The 15,332-nt window shown below is 45.0% G+C and overlaps 1 protein-coding gene across 1 annotated transcript; it reads left to right on the top strand.

The window, feature by feature from the left end:
• Positions 1–4,713: 4,713 nt before the first annotated feature.
• On the top strand, positions 4,714–15,121 carry MRPL45 (mitochondrial ribosomal protein L45). Its single transcript, XM_083583473.1, has 8 exons — positions 4,714–5,742; positions 8,135–8,336; positions 8,935–9,052; positions 11,382–11,480; positions 12,159–12,207; positions 12,827–12,976; positions 13,064–13,237; positions 14,709–15,121. The coding sequence occupies exons 1-8, from the start codon at positions 5,665–5,667 to the stop codon at positions 14,808–14,810; spliced, it is 972 nt and encodes a 323-aa protein (XP_083439599.1). The 5' UTR covers positions 4,714–5,664; the 3' UTR covers positions 14,811–15,121.
• The last annotated feature ends 211 nt before the right edge of the window (positions 15,122–15,332 follow it).

Below are 15,332 nucleotides of genomic sequence, written 5' to 3'. Positions count from 1 at the left end.
GTTAGCCGCTTTGAGACTCCTTCAGGCAGTGATAAAGCGGGATATCAAATCCAAACTCTTTCTGAGCAGCTGCTGGATTGCTTTGAGAATGTAAGAAGAGCCAGCTGGAGCAGGATGATGGCCCGTCTAGTCCAGTATCCTGTTCTCACAGTGGCCAACCTGTGAGGGAAACCCAAAAAGCAGGATCCAAGCATAAGAGCAATTTCCCCTCCTGCAATTCCCAGCAACTGGTATTCAGAAGGATACTGCCTCCAACCATGAAAGGCAGAGCATAGTCCTCGGGACTAGTAGCTATGCGTAGTCTTATTCTCCATGAATCTACCCAGTCCTCTTTTAAAGACATCCAAGATGGTAGCCATCACTGTCCCTTGTGGGAGTGAGTTCCTTAGTTCAACTAGGGCCCTCGTATCTATGGGACCAGCTCTCCTGGTGTGCCCCACAGAGGACCTTAAGGTCCATGAACAACCATAGTTTAGAGGTCCTGGGCCTTAAGGAAGTCAGACTATCCTCCACCAGGGAAAACATAATAAAACATAAAACATTAAAAAGACTTCCTACAAAGGATTGACTTCAGATGGCTCAGGGGTCAGATAACTCCACACCTTCCGACATTTCTCCAATGAAAATAGGGACGTCCGAAGGAAAAGTAGTGATGTATGGAAGTGAGAGCTGGACCATAAAGAAGGCTGATCGCCGAAGAATTTACACTTTTGAATTATGGTGCTGGAGGAGACTCTTGAGAGTCCCATGGACTGCAAGAAGATCAAACCAATCCATTCTTAAGGAAATCAGCCCTAAGTGCTCACTGGAAGGACAGATCCTGAAGCTGAGGCTCCAATACTTTGGCCACCTCATGAGAGGAGAAGACTCCCTGGAAAAGACCCTGATGTTGGAAAAGATGGAGGGCACAAGGAGAAGAGGACGAGATGGTTGGAGAGTGTTCTTGAAGCTACCAGCATGAGTTTGACCAAACTGCGGGAGGCAGTGGAAGACAGGAGTGCCTGGCGTGCTCTGGTCCATGGGGTCACAAAGAGTCGGACACGACTAAACAACAACAAGGAAAAGCAGGACATTCTGGGATCGAATCAGAAATGGACGGCTTCTCTAAATCAGGGATGTCCCTGGAAAATAGGGACACTTGGAGGTTCTGCACTTCATCAGAAGCCTTAAAAACTCTACATCATCATCATCATCATCATCATCATCATCATTATTATTATTATTATTACACCCCCAGTTGAAAAAGTGATGAACTACATCACCAAGCATGCCTCAGAAAATGCACCCATGGCTGACTCAGCCCCAAAGTCCCAGGGCAGGTGGAGATGTTCACTTGGAAAGCGAGCACTTTCCTCCTTATTGGTGTGGCTACTATTGCCTCTTTTTCACTCCTAGTCCTTCCTTGCTAGATGAATTAATCATGATAAGAGGGAATGAATGAATGAACTGCAATTTGTCTGGTACCTTTGGGATGCATATAAATAAAATGTCGCTGCCAAGTTTAAGGCCAGCCTTGTAACTCGCAGAGCCACATGCAAGGATCAAACACGTAGCCAGATTGCTGGAACAGAGAGAGAGCTTGCTTTGCAAAGGCAGAAGATCAGTTCTGCACGTCCCAGGATCCCGGGTTTGCGCTGCTATCGCTCTTCGCGTGCTATACCCCCGACTCCAGAAAGCTGCCAGCAAACCTCAAACACAAAAACTTCAATTCAGGAGGACGCCAGGCTGAGCAGGGAACGCTCAATGGTTTTATTAAGAGCTGGGAGGAGAGGCATGTGAAATGTGAGGCACTCTCTGTTCACGTGCCTTGTCATTCCTCACTTAATCAATAGAGGGGAGGGGCTGGGGCGTGATGGCTGAGGATGTGATGACAGGAGAATGTGGACTTTGGAACCCGACTGTGGCAAGACCTGTGGGCGTCCAAAGCCCTTTATTAACAGCAACAACATTCAAGTGTAAAATCGAGCCTACACCTACCAATCATCCAGAGCTGGTCACATCGACATCCTCCTCCTCCCCCTAACAGGGATGGGCAAAATTTGGTTTCTCTTTGTTTCTATTTCCGCCCCCCCCCCGCCCAGTCTTAAATTCAGTCCCACACATTTCCACATCAGTTTGTGATTTTTTTTTGGGGGGGGGGAAGCATCTTCATCAAATTTCACAAGCCTGTTAGTGCAACATGCAGAGTTTTGCCTAACACACACATTATTCCCCCGCCCCCAAGTAGGATGCATTTTGTATTATCACTCATTTACATGCACACCTTGCTCTGGTATGCGCATTTTACATGTGTCACTTGGCTGGAGAATTGCATTGCAAAATTCGGAGGTGGTCAAATTTTGAAGCAAGCTTGTATTTTGAAAAAGTGCAGATTCGGGAAGCTTGCCTTTAAATGCAAACGGAATCGGATTTCTCCCCCATCCCTAACCCCTGATCCTAATGACTGGGAAGTCTAATTGATTTCAGTAGGATTTATTTTCAAGCAAGCATGCTTAAGGACTTCACAAGTGTATGAAGCAAGACTGTGGTTTTCAAAGTTATGTACTTTCAGGAAATCATTTTATAGGAAACTAACTTATTGGTCCCACCAGCTCAGTATTGTCTTCTATGCTGGTGGGCAGTAGCTTTCTGGGGTTTCAAACAGGAATCTTGCCCAGTTCTAACTAGAGGTGCTAGTTTTAAGGAATGGACTTGGGATTTTTGAAAACCAGGTGTGTGTTCTGCCAATGTATTATGTCTTCCTACCTTGATTTGAAAGGGACACAGGTGGCGCTGTGGGCTAAACCACAGAGCCTAGGACTTGCCAATCAAAAGGTCGACGGTTTGAATCCCCATGACGGGGTGAGCTCCCGTTGCTTGGTCCCTGCTCCTGCCAACCTAGCAGTTCAAAAGCACCTCAAAGTGCAAGTAGATAAATAGGTACCGCTCCAGCGGGAAGGTAAACGGCGCTTCCGTGCGCTGCTCTGGTTCGCCAGAAGCGGCTTAGTCATGCTGGCCACATGAACCGGAAGCTGTACGCCGGCTCCCTCGGCCAATAAAACGAGATGAGCACCGCAATCCCAGAGTCAGTCACGACTGGACCTAATGGTCAGGCGTCCCTTTACCTTTACATTTACCTTGAATTGATGGCTGGGGAACCCCATGCATTTCAGAAGAGACTGGGGAGTATATTAGGGTGCACACACCCTTGTCTCTTGGGTCTCATGGTTACCCAACACTAGAACAGAATGTGCCCTAAGACACACCCAGCACCACTCTGTGACTGCATTGGGAAAATCAGTAGCATTTCTGTGACATTTCATTGAGAAATGTCAGTTTTCCCCATAGCACAGTTTAAAGATGAATCAGGTCACAGCTTTCCAAACTTTTCATGTTGGTGACACACTTTTTTGGACATGCATCATTTTGTGATATAGTAACTCAGTTTTACTCGCAAACCGGAGGCTAAACTAACCCGTTCCAGCCTAGGGAGAAGCGCAGGGAGTGTTAGCACAACACACCTACACAATGCAGCTGACACACTAACGTGTCACGACACACACTTTGGAAAGCTCTGAGCTAGGCGAATATTGTTCCCATTTTGCAGATACAGAAACCGAAAGCTTTGGTCAAGACCATTCAGAGAATCCATAGATCATATAAGATTTGGATCCATGTCCAAACCTATATCCTGGCCTATCCTAGGAGTGCTGGGCAGGTAACTACATAAATAAAGTTTTAAAATATTAAAATAATGTTCAGGGGTTGGCAACTAGATTTGTCAGAGGGCAAACTCAAGACAGGGCCCAGGGGCAAGCAGCGGTGTCACTTCCACTTCCCCTATTTACATAATGATGAAATCCACAGACATCCTAAGAAACGTGTGGTGCAAGCTATGTGTTGATCTAGTGGTTTTCCTTTTCTAATGAAATTACCGTAACTGAAGAAAGTGAAAGGACGGCGAATACACTGGGCGAGGAAAAGGAATCTGTATCAAGGCAATGCGGATTTTGCCAGTGTTCCAAGTAACTGCAACACTAACCTATCTACTAACGCAAATGAAATGAATTTGCATTACTTGTATTGTTTTGCAGTTTATTTCTGCTAATCCTGGGGTGGGAGACAACAATGAACTACAGAGGACACTGAAACCTGTCCTCCCCCAGTTTCTAGTATTGAAACAGGCAGAGAGGACGCACACTTTTCAAGTCAATTCAGCCTTAGAAGATAGACTTCTTTTCAAATGATAACTGAGAGGTTCATGGCGCTAAATTCTTAAATTGCATAATATACACTGTCCTGTTTTTACCATAGTTTCAAGGGGGTATTGACTAAAAATTCAGATCAAGGGAATAGTGTGAAGTGTTGCTTTGCCTGATAATACTCCCCCTTCTGTCAATTTTATAAACTGCTCTTTGAACACCATAGGCTTCCCCATTATGAGCGCTTACACAGGAAGGCGGACTACTGCTGCTCACATTCCCTCATATTCTTTACTTCTAATCCTTGCATGTAAAGAAGCAGATGCTTTGAGACTTCACATCCCCACACAGTTACTTTCTTGCACCCCCTAAATGAAGCACGGAGGAAATAGCTTCCCAAGGTGTACAGACTGAGGCTGAGGAAGGTGATGGAGGTGTGTGTATGTTCACAAGAGGTGCCTTTGGAGAACATGCCAGTGCAACACACGTGCTTGTTTGCTTTTCCCTGTTCGGTAAAGATCCACATTTCTGGGTTGAGCCCTGACCTAGCCACACTTAGGTGGAATCTAAACACACATAAAAAAACGTTTTGAAAATGCTTTTTAAAAATAAAAAAATTGAAAAACACATTGAATTTGCCGTAGCTCACCATCGCCATCTAGTGTCACATTTGTATAACGCACTTTACAAGACACTTGAAACGTTTTATTTGCAGCTGTATTTAGTCCCACTGAAATCAATGGAGCTATGCTGATTATTTAAGTCACATTGTTTTACACTGATGCAATTTAAATAATCCCGTTCAGTCCCGCTGATTGCAGTGGGACTTCTCTAAATGTGACTTAACTCTATGTGAGTAAACCAGACTGATTTAACCAGGGCTTACTCCCAGGTAAGTGGGGCTGGTGTAGGGTTGCCATATTTCAAACAAATCCGGACATTAAAGTTGATTTCTTTGTCAAAGTTGTTGACCTTTTTTTTTTTGCCAAAGTTGTTGAGCTTTCCCCCCTCCCCAAGTTGTTTCCCCCTTCAAAATCACAACAAAATGCCGGTTTTGCACTATTTTTATGGAAAAACGGCATTGCAGACAAGGGCGGCCATACACCCGGATTCTTCCGGACACCAATTCCCATTCCTCCGCGGACACTGCTGCCGAGCGGGGTGTTCCTCTATGCCCGGGAAACTCCGGACGTATGGCAACCCTAGATAAGTCCGGTTCTAGCCCTTCCTGACGATTGGTTTTTCATTCGTTGTCCTCCCTGAGCTATGACGACGCCTGGTCTCCTGTCTCTGGGACCTTTCATCATGCGCCCGCATGCGAAATATCTTCCTTTGGACGACTGACGCCGAACGTAAGAAAGAATACCAGAGCCTTCGGCGGAGCGGTGCGAGACCGTGACGTCGTCGCTGGAACTTCCCCGCGTTCCACTTCCTCCGCCCTTCGCCGCTTCGTCCTTCCCCTCCTCCCCGCCTTCCTCCCGGCATGCAACGGGCGCGTCTCAAGATGGCTGCCTCCGTGCCGGGGAGAATGGCGAGGCTCCCTTTGCGCGTGGGATGGCAGGTACTGTATTTTCACGGGGGAGGCGGGTCGGTGGGAATGGACGGAGGGTGGAGGGGGGAGCGTGTCTGCCTCAGCATCTCCTCGTGCATGCATGTGCCTCGCCTTGCCTAGCCGTACGCCTTGCCAACATATAAGAAGCAAGAGATCTCTCCTCCCTAAACCCCCACAATGTAAAACGGAGAGGAAATGAAGAAGATAAATAAACTTAAAAAAAAAAGTTAAAGAAAGAACGTTAGAGACTGCATCAAAGGGCACTCCCTAATTTTGCTTTTGTTCTTTTACTTAGGTGTGCATTACTGCATATGTGTTGCTGTGTCCTGTGGGAAAGGCAAACTTGTTTATGTTTGAATGTGTGCATGTCTCCGAGGTTTTTTTTTTGGGGGGGGGGAGTTTTTAATTTGCATCCTTCACAGACACCATTTCAGGAAACAAAGGGGAACTTGTGTGCTTGCTTCTGATTTTGCTTTTAGTCTCTGCAGACTGCTTCCTTTTTTCATTTTCTTTTAAAATTTATTTATTGATATGCAGACCACTACTTTTTGTGGGAAGTTGTGTAGGTTTGTACTTGCCTTTTTAAATTGTTTTGGAAAGTGAAGTGTTTTTGCAGGAGAGAGAAGATCTTGTGAAGGCAGGCAGATGTATGTTGTTGACATCCTCCTGTCTCAAGGGGCAATGGAAAAGTATGCCATCAGGGGTAAAATCAAAACATTGGAGAGTTACAGCGTCTGCTGTGGCTGTAGAGAACGATGTGACAGAGACATGTTTTATTGCAGCTGGGGCAGAAGAAGGCATCCAGTTTTGCTGCACTCCTCCCAGTGGTAGTTTCTTCTCTGGCTATTGCTATGGATGTGCGACCTGACCGCCTGTCTGCAGGCACCATGGTCATCTGGAAGGGATTCCCACACAGTAGGGTTAATGTTGCCAGCCTTCATGCTACATTTGCAGACATCTTTATAACAGAGTTGGTCTGCCAACAGGCCTGGGGTCAGCTCTCTGTAAAGCACATCCTTGGGGATCCATCTTCCATTCTTACGTACATGATCAAGCCAGCAAAAACATTGCTGAGACAGAAGTATAAACATTCTGGGAATGTGCAGTCCCCGAAGGCAGACTACCTGTTTTTTTGGTAAGAAGAGAAATACAATTGGAATGTACCTTGGAGATTATCTAGTTCAACCTTCTGCTCAATGCAGGACATATACGGCACCTTAGAACATAGAAAAATGCATTATACTGAGTCAGACCATTGATCTGTATAGCCCAGTATTATCTGTACAGTGGTACCTCGGGTTACATACGCTTCAGGTTACAGACTCCGCTAACCCAGAAATATTACCTCGGGTTAAGAACTTTGCTTCAGGTTGAGAACAGAAATCGTGCTCCAGTGGCGCGGCAGGTTGAGAACAGAAATCGTGCTCCAGCGGCGCGGCAGCAGCAGGAGGCCCCATTAGCTAAAGTGGTGCTTCAGGTTAAGAACAGTTTCAGGTTAAGAACAGACCTTCGGAAGGAATTAAGTACTTACCCCAAGGTACCACTGTACTTATTGGTGGCTCTACAGGGCTTCAGACAGGGGATGTTCCCAACTTTTCCTGGAAATGCCAGAGATTGAACCAGGGACCTTGTGTTTGTAGAGCAGATGTTCTACCACTGAGCTATGGCCCGTTCCTGTCCAGCCTTGACTTAAATGCTTCCAGTGAAAAGAAGCCCTGAGGCAGTCTGTTTCACTGTTCAACAACTCTTTACCATTAGGAGTCTTCTAATATCTAGCTAAAATTTGCTTCCATTCAACTTCTACCCATTATTCTAATCTGCCCACTTTCTGCCTGATAATCCTTTGGCTATTTGAGGACCACTATGTTGTCTTCCCTTTAATCTTTTCCAGGCTAAACATGCCCTGCCCTTTCAATCTCTCCCCATACAGCATCGTTTCCAGACCCCTCGCCGTCCTGGTCACGCATCTCTTGGACATGCTGCTTGCTCCTTCTGTGCACTCATGTACAGTGGTATCTCGGGTTAAGTACTTAATTCGTCCCGGAGGTCCGTACTTAACCTGAAACTGTTCTTAACCTGAAGCACCACTTTAGCTAATGGGGCCTACCGCTGCTGCCGTGCCGTCAGAGCCCGATTTCTGTTCTTATCCTGAAGCAAAGTTCTTAACCTGAAGCACTATTTCTGGGTTAGTGGAGTCTGTAACCTGAAGCGTATGTAACCCAAGGTACCACTGTACAAACTGATATGTGCTGAATGCTTATCTAATTGGAGAGCATACCAGCCAATGTGTACATATCTGGGATGAAATCAACTTGATTTGGGAAGCAGATAAACGGTGGGTTATCTGCAGTGCGGTTCAATGTTGTTGATTTGACTTGCTTGTTCTTCTTCCGTTCAACAGGGTGTGGAATGTTTACTGAATGCTGCCCGCTTGGCTCCATCCTCTCTTGTGGTCCCAGTGAGAACAAAGAGGCGGCATTTCATCCCCCCTGCTGTCAATGCAAAGTACACAACTCCGGAAGAGCAGATGAAGCATGCCAGGGCTGCAGGGTTGGTGGTACCTCATGAGCGGTTGATACGCCCCATGAATATTGCCTGCACAGGTAGGTGGTTGTGATTATTCATTATGGGGAAGGTGGTTAAAATAGCTCTCAACCTGTGTACCGGACTTTTTGAAATCTTGAGCCCAAAAGCAAAACAGATATCTCACTCATTCTTTTCACATGTTCCTTCAATGCTGTCTGAGTCTTCCTTAGTGTAGAGGAGCCATTCACAAAGTGGATATGCGGCTTTTAAAAATGAGCAAGGTGCTTTCATTGTAGCTTTAGGGTCCAGGGTGTGACTTTTCCTTGAGCGGGAGCTGGTAGGCTGCCTAGAGACAAACTTTTGTCTAGCAGCATTATGTGTTTGTTTAATTTATTTAACGTTTTTTAAACAATCATTTTCTTTTTTTAAAGCACCCCATAGCATGGGGGCATACCTTTGCATGCGTGGGCAACATTTGATGATTTCTATGTCAAGCTTTGTGCACGTGCGGTTGAACAACAATATTTCAGTAGATAAATTAGCGATAATGTGTACCTTAATCGCCTCTCCCAAGAGATAATCTTACATTTTGTCAGGGGGTTAGCTGGTGGTGTTTTTTGTATTTGTTTAAATAACCTGTTGCTATATTTGGTTGTTTTCTGTTTGGTTACACAGCTGGGATCTTTGATCCTTATATTCCTCCAGAAGGAGATGCCCGCGTGTCGTCTTTGTCAAAGGAAGGGCTGAAGCAAAGGACAGAGCAGGTCAAGCAGACTGCAGTTTCACAGCTAGCGTATGTCCATTCTCATTCTCTTTCTCTCTCTCTCTCTCACTCTGGCAGCCAGTCAGCCTAAGACCTCTGGCCACCATTCTATGACTCTGTATTCCTTTTTCTTGCAGTACCTATGGTTTATGTCACAGATCTCCATAAAGCAACCCTTATTTTTTTTCTTATATGTATGTCTTAAATGTACTCCAACCCTAAAGGCTCAAAACAATAACTTTATGTACGTCCCCCGCCCAAAAGCAAATTGTATAGCCCTCATGAGACCGTAGTACTTGAGAATGCAGCAGTAGTGATCTCATATTATGAATGTTAAGGCTTTTTAGAAAATGCTGGTGTGAAGACTAGGTTCAAACACTTCCCTTTAGTGTCCGGGCTACCTGTAGGGAAGGGTTTTTATTTTTACAAGGGGCAACAGTAACGTAGGAAGCTACCTTATCATTGAGTCAGAACTTTGGTTCATCTACCTAAGTGTTGCCCACACTGATTGGCAGTGAGTCTCCAAAGTGTCAGATGGACATTTCCAGCCCTGCATAGAGATGCCAGGAACTGGACCTGATACCTTCTGCATGCAAAGCAGATGTTCTGCCAATGAGCTGTGGCCCCTCCTACAGCGGTGCAGTCTTAGGAAGTATGATGTGCTGCATATTTTGGCTTTTTGGAATGCACAGACACCTAAATAACCTTCACAATGTATGATTAAGGTATGTGAGCATACAAACATCCACTAAAGAACCTAAGTATTAGAGGAGTAGATGGAAAGTCTCATCTCCTCCAGTGCTGGCCACTCGGGCACCCTGAGTAAGTTAACAAACAGAGTATGGTAGAGAGGGCTGTCCTTTGTAGTTTTTCCTTGGTTCCTGGAAATCTGCGATATATTGCCTCTTAACATGGAGGCTCAATTCGTGGTTGCAGTAGTTAGGTTTTCCCCCAATCTCCTCCTCCTCGAATTGATCTAATCCTTTAAAGAGTATTTTAAGATAGTGGCAACCACTACGTATTGTGACAAGAAATTCCGTGAAACACCTGTGTACTACAATCTATTCAAAGTAACCTATTTTATTTGATAAATTCATATGCCACCTCTTCAGAAATTTATCACAAGGTGGTGAATAGCGAATAAAGAGTTGAACAAACATATAAAACCAAATAGAATTATTATTATTATTATTATTATTATTATTATTATTATTATTATTATTTATATACTGCCCTTCATCAGTAGATCTCAGGGTGGTTCACAACGTAAAAATTCAATATAAAACACAAAATACGTGATAAAAACAAGAACAAAAAACAACAAACTAACAACCCCCCTCCCCCTCACAAATGCAGTGGTACCTCGGGTGAAGTACTTAATTCGTTCCGGAGGTCCGTTCTTAACCTGAAACTGTTCTTAACCTGAAGCACCACTTTAGCTAATGGGGCCTCCTGCTGCCGCCGCGATGCTGAAGCACGATTTCTGTTCTCATCCTGAAGCAAAGTTCTTAACCCGAGGTACTATTTCTGGGTTAGCGGAGTCTGTAACCTGACGCGTATGTAACCTGACGCATATGTAACCTGAAGCTTATGTAACCCGAGGTACCACTGTACATTTAAAAGGGGTATAAGATGTTAATCAGCCCAAGGCCTGGTTGAAGAGGAACGTTTTTGCCCAGCGCCTAAAGCTGTATAATGTAGGTGCCAGTCAAACCTCCCTAGAGAGAGCATTCCACAAACGGGGAGCCACTGCAGAAAAGGCCCCTTCTCTCCAGACCGCTCATGGGGGAGGCATCTGAAGAAGGGCCTCAGATGAAGATCTCAGGATCAGGGTAGGTTCATTTTCCATTTGTTTATACAGAATTGGCTGCGAATCTATATCAGCTTCATGTGCAAGATCCCCTCTGCATGTCTCCTCTGCGTTTTGCCACAATTTGTAATGTGCCAATTTATAAAATTTGCAAAGGCGGTTCTCCCTTAGGGTAGTAGCATGCCTTTGATTTGCATTGCTCCAGTCGGACTCCTTCCGGTAGGCAGGGCTGTGGTGAACAAAACCCTTCTTTCCAGCAGCATCAGTCCACCATTCTAGAACACTGCTGAAAATGCATAATTTAAGGGGGGGAATATAGACTATAATGGCAAGTCATGAGGGGGGCTTCTCTTAGCACCTCTCAACCTTCCACAGTTGCTTGAGGGCAAAGTGTGTTAGATGTGGAAGCTATCTTGGGATTTAATCTCACTTTTGTGGTGTATGCATAGTTTCTATAGATGCGAAAAGGCACAGTGCTAACCTTTATAGTTTTCCTTGAACTATGACTGCTTTCTCCCCATAAGACTTCTCTTGTCGTTTCCTTGGCAGGATCCGAAAGATCAAAGATTTTGATCCTGACTTCAGCACAAAAACCTTTCCAGAAAAAGCCCAGGACATCTTTATTGAAGCTCACAATAACTTGACAAAGTAAGATGCTTTAGGATATATCTGTGGGTTCTTGGTTCTGCCCCCTGCTACTCCTGACTTGCAACAATTTCACAATATCTCACAGCCTTTTTCAGATCCAGAGGACTGTTGATATAAAATAGGTTAAATATTGTTTATTGAATAATGTAGGTTGGTATAGGAGTTTTCTCCAAGCTTTTAATTGAGCAAAATTGAGAGTCCAATGAACCTCAGAAGCTTGGCACACTCCAGATTTTTAAATACTAAAATTACCAGGCACTCATGCGTCTGCAATTCATGGGGATTTTCTTATCTGCTTTCTGCTCACCCTTGCTGTAACCTGTTAAATCCCAATGGAGAAGACCCACATTGACTAATGTAGTTCATGCAAACACAGTCTGGTTAAAGGAAAATAGTTGTCCCATCTTAACTAGTTGTGACCAAATAATGGGATACTGTGTATGCGTTGTTAATGATGCTTCAAGACGGGGCAAATCAGTTTAGTTTCTTGAGAGTGCCACTGTTTTGGGAGGTTCTCAAGAGTTTGGAATTTACCCCTGGTTATGCACAAATGTGCTTCAGGATTATTTTTGTTGCTGACAGTAGAACACCAAACACTTTTAGGAAGAACAGTATCTCGATTAAGTTGATCTGCATAAGCATTTTGGTAATGCTTTTTTTTTTTTTAATCCATTACAGCTTTAACAAACAGAAGCTTCACTCCTTAGTGACTGAACGCTGTTACCCGGTAAATATCTGAGAAGATCAACAAGTGTCTGGCTAAAGAGTTAAAAGTCCCTAAAAATGTTAGGAAGAAATGTTGATATGTTAGTGCCTTTTTTATGATTTTATTGCATTTGTTTAAAATGCTTTTGAAGCATCTGCGCTCAAAGATCTTGCACGTTATCCTGTTGAAAAAGAACAAAATAACACACACTGTAAATAAAACGATAGCACTGCAGAGAGAACTCCAGCCCGTGGTTCTAATTTAGCCCAGGAGGCTGTTTCCTCCAAGCCACGTCCACCTGCCTTACAACTGACTTCATATAGGCACATGTGAAGACATGGCTGAAAAGGAGCAATCGGGAGCCTTACAATGTGCTCCCTGTTGATCCTTGGCAAGCAGGGTTTGCATTTGGCACCTGTTAAACTTGGCGTCCAATAAGCCCCACTGGGATTGGATCCACTTGGGAGCTCCCCATAGGAGCTGATCCCTTCCACTGGGCTGTAAACCAGTTTCTTTCAGGAGCCGCGGAGTGTAGCTAATCACCTGCTGAAAGTGGGGTTGACTTGGATCATGTAGTTTGAGAGGCTAGAAACCCTATGCTCACCCTTGACGCTAAAAACGCAAAATGTTGAATTGCTAGGAAATGGTCCGAGGAAACAGATACAAGAGTATCCGGTGGAGTTTTCTGGAGTCTCTGGAGCCTCCTAGGGTGGTTCAGGTGCGATGCCCCGATATGGTGAGCAAAACCAACCTGTATGGACAAGTGACGGTTCGAATGCACACTCGACAGGTACGTATATCCAATCTCCCTTGCCCTGGATGCAATGAAACATGTTCTGTCTGCCACCTCTTACTGATGAAACCTTGCTTCTTCCAGAGTCTAGCTATCTATGACCGGTTTGGGAGGCTGATGCACGGCAGAGAGCAGGTACCAAAGGACGTCCTGGAATACGTTGTGTTTGAGAGGCATTTGGCCAATCCCTACAGTCCGTGGAGATTACACGGCAAGATTGTTCCAGCTTGGGCTCCTCCAAGGGACCCGATTCTTAAGGTACTGTGTTACTAGCAGGAAAGCCCAGCATTTTGCTAATCCCTTCACGCTATTTATAAAGGCATCTCCAGGATATGGATGCAAACGTGATGGGAGCCATCCAGTGTTGTTGGCGTTCTTCGCGTTACCTTATGTGCAAGATACTTTTGCTTTTTATCTCTGGCTGAATGAGCCAGTGACCTCCCCAAAGCCTCCTGATCTTCATGGCCACACAGAGATTTGAAACGGGGCCTTTTTAATGCCTAAATACAAGACCATCAATGGCGCTCACCCCATTTGAGGCACCTTGCAGGCGCTGAAATCCACAGGTGTAAAATTAACCTCAATTTAGTTGTAGAGAGCTGCCCTCCCTTTTCTTAGCTAAGAGCGTGCAGAGGTATTGAGAATATACATTGGAGTGAGACACACAGTGTACAGAGGAAGTTGGTTGTGTGAGACTTGGTTTCACATCCTGTCTCTGGATGCCTTTGGGTATATTTCAGCCTTAGTTTCCCCATTTAAATAATCGTGGTTAGGCGTGGGATAAGAAGGCAAGTGCAATCATTGTATAAACAACTTTGCAATACCTACAGAAGCAAGTTCCCCATATACTCTCTGCCATGCTCTTAAAAGCCCAGATTCCCCATCGCAATGTAGCATCATGCAAAGAAGGAAAACTCAGGGATGATGTGTAGATGACTGGGTGGGCCTACACAAACAAGAGGCTTGCACAGTCCTGAGCATCATTTTGGGACATGGCTGAAAGGGGGGCAAAACCTGTCTTTCATTCCATTTACCATGTGCGAGTTTAGGCCCTAGTCATTGGGTGGTTCTGAGCACGTGTTTCTTCTGCTGCTCAGTTCTAAGGGATAAAACAAAGTGCTGCATATAGGGGCACTTTGAAGTTTTGTTTTTCCTTACAATCAGGCGGTATATAAATTTTATGAAATAAACATGGATGGTGGTGGTGAGGAAGGAAGGGGACCAGCTTCCTGCTCCTGCCACTGGGTGACCTGGGGATCACTGGCAGGGACCCTGTGGAGAGAAACAAAGTCCCTTCCCCATTGAAATCAGCTTCTGCGGTGTGGAATCAATCAGTATAGATCAGCACTCCCCATTTATTTCTCTCTCACGCACATACCTGGAGAGGAGGCAGATTTAAACATTGCTGCTTTTCTCACCCTCATCCTGAATGCAGCTTTGGGATTGGCAGGGAGAAGCATCTCTTATCTCCCTTTCAGTGTCTGAAGGCCACTTCTGGTGTAAAGAAAAGGAGGAGGACCAGACGAGGAAAACCAGGCTTGGCCTTAAGGCAACTTCCTCCATGATGTATAGAAGGAGGCTGGGGGAAAACCTGAACTCTCCCTGCCCCAATCAAATTTGATGGACACTTAGCTAGTATAGTAATTATTGGAGAGTGGCTTCCTTTGAAAATTGATGGGCTTCTTTTATGTCCTTCCTCCCTTCTCTCTCCCCCGTCCCCACTTTACAGACTGTTATGATTCCAGGACCAACGCTGGATCCCTCGCAAGAATATGAGGAAATGGATATTCCCCAACAGCCACCAGCTCCACAGACTCAGTGGTACAAATAATACCGAAAAGAAGATCTGCAGGGAGCAGAATTTGATATTGCCAGGCAAGGAGTTCACTGTTGAAATGAGCCCTGCCAGCCTTTAGAGGCCTCTTCCGTTTCATGCCTCTGTTGCAGTCCTTTTCACGTGCATTATGGGCAGACGTTTGTTCTTGAGAACTTGCAACAAGCTGCTCAAAGATGCACTTGGAGCATTCAGGAAACTGCTGTATATCTCTCCTGTTTTCCGCATCAGACCGGCTGCTGTGTGTCTTCAAAAACTGGCCTGCAATGGCCTGTTACTTGTTGTTCAGTAAATTAATAGATTTGAAAGGAGTGTTTCAATTCTTAAAAAGAAAAACAGCCCAATTATTGTTCCTCAAGGCTTTCAGGAACCAACAGTTCTGTTATAGAAGGCTGTGCTCCCTAATGCCAGATGGGTTGAAGCTGGCTGAAAGCCTTCTGCACATGTTCAGAGGCATGCAGCTATTTCTTGGGTAGAGGAAGATAGAACTGATATCTGGGCTTTCAGAATAAGCCTAGA

This window comes from Podarcis filfolensis, assembly GCF_964270895.1.
Source record: "Podarcis filfolensis genome assembly, chromosome: 13".
Lineage (NCBI taxonomy): Eukaryota > Metazoa > Chordata > Lepidosauria > Squamata > Lacertidae > Podarcis > Podarcis filfolensis.
The sequence above is the reverse complement of the archived record's forward strand: the minus strand, read 5'-3'. Positions and strand labels throughout refer to the sequence as shown.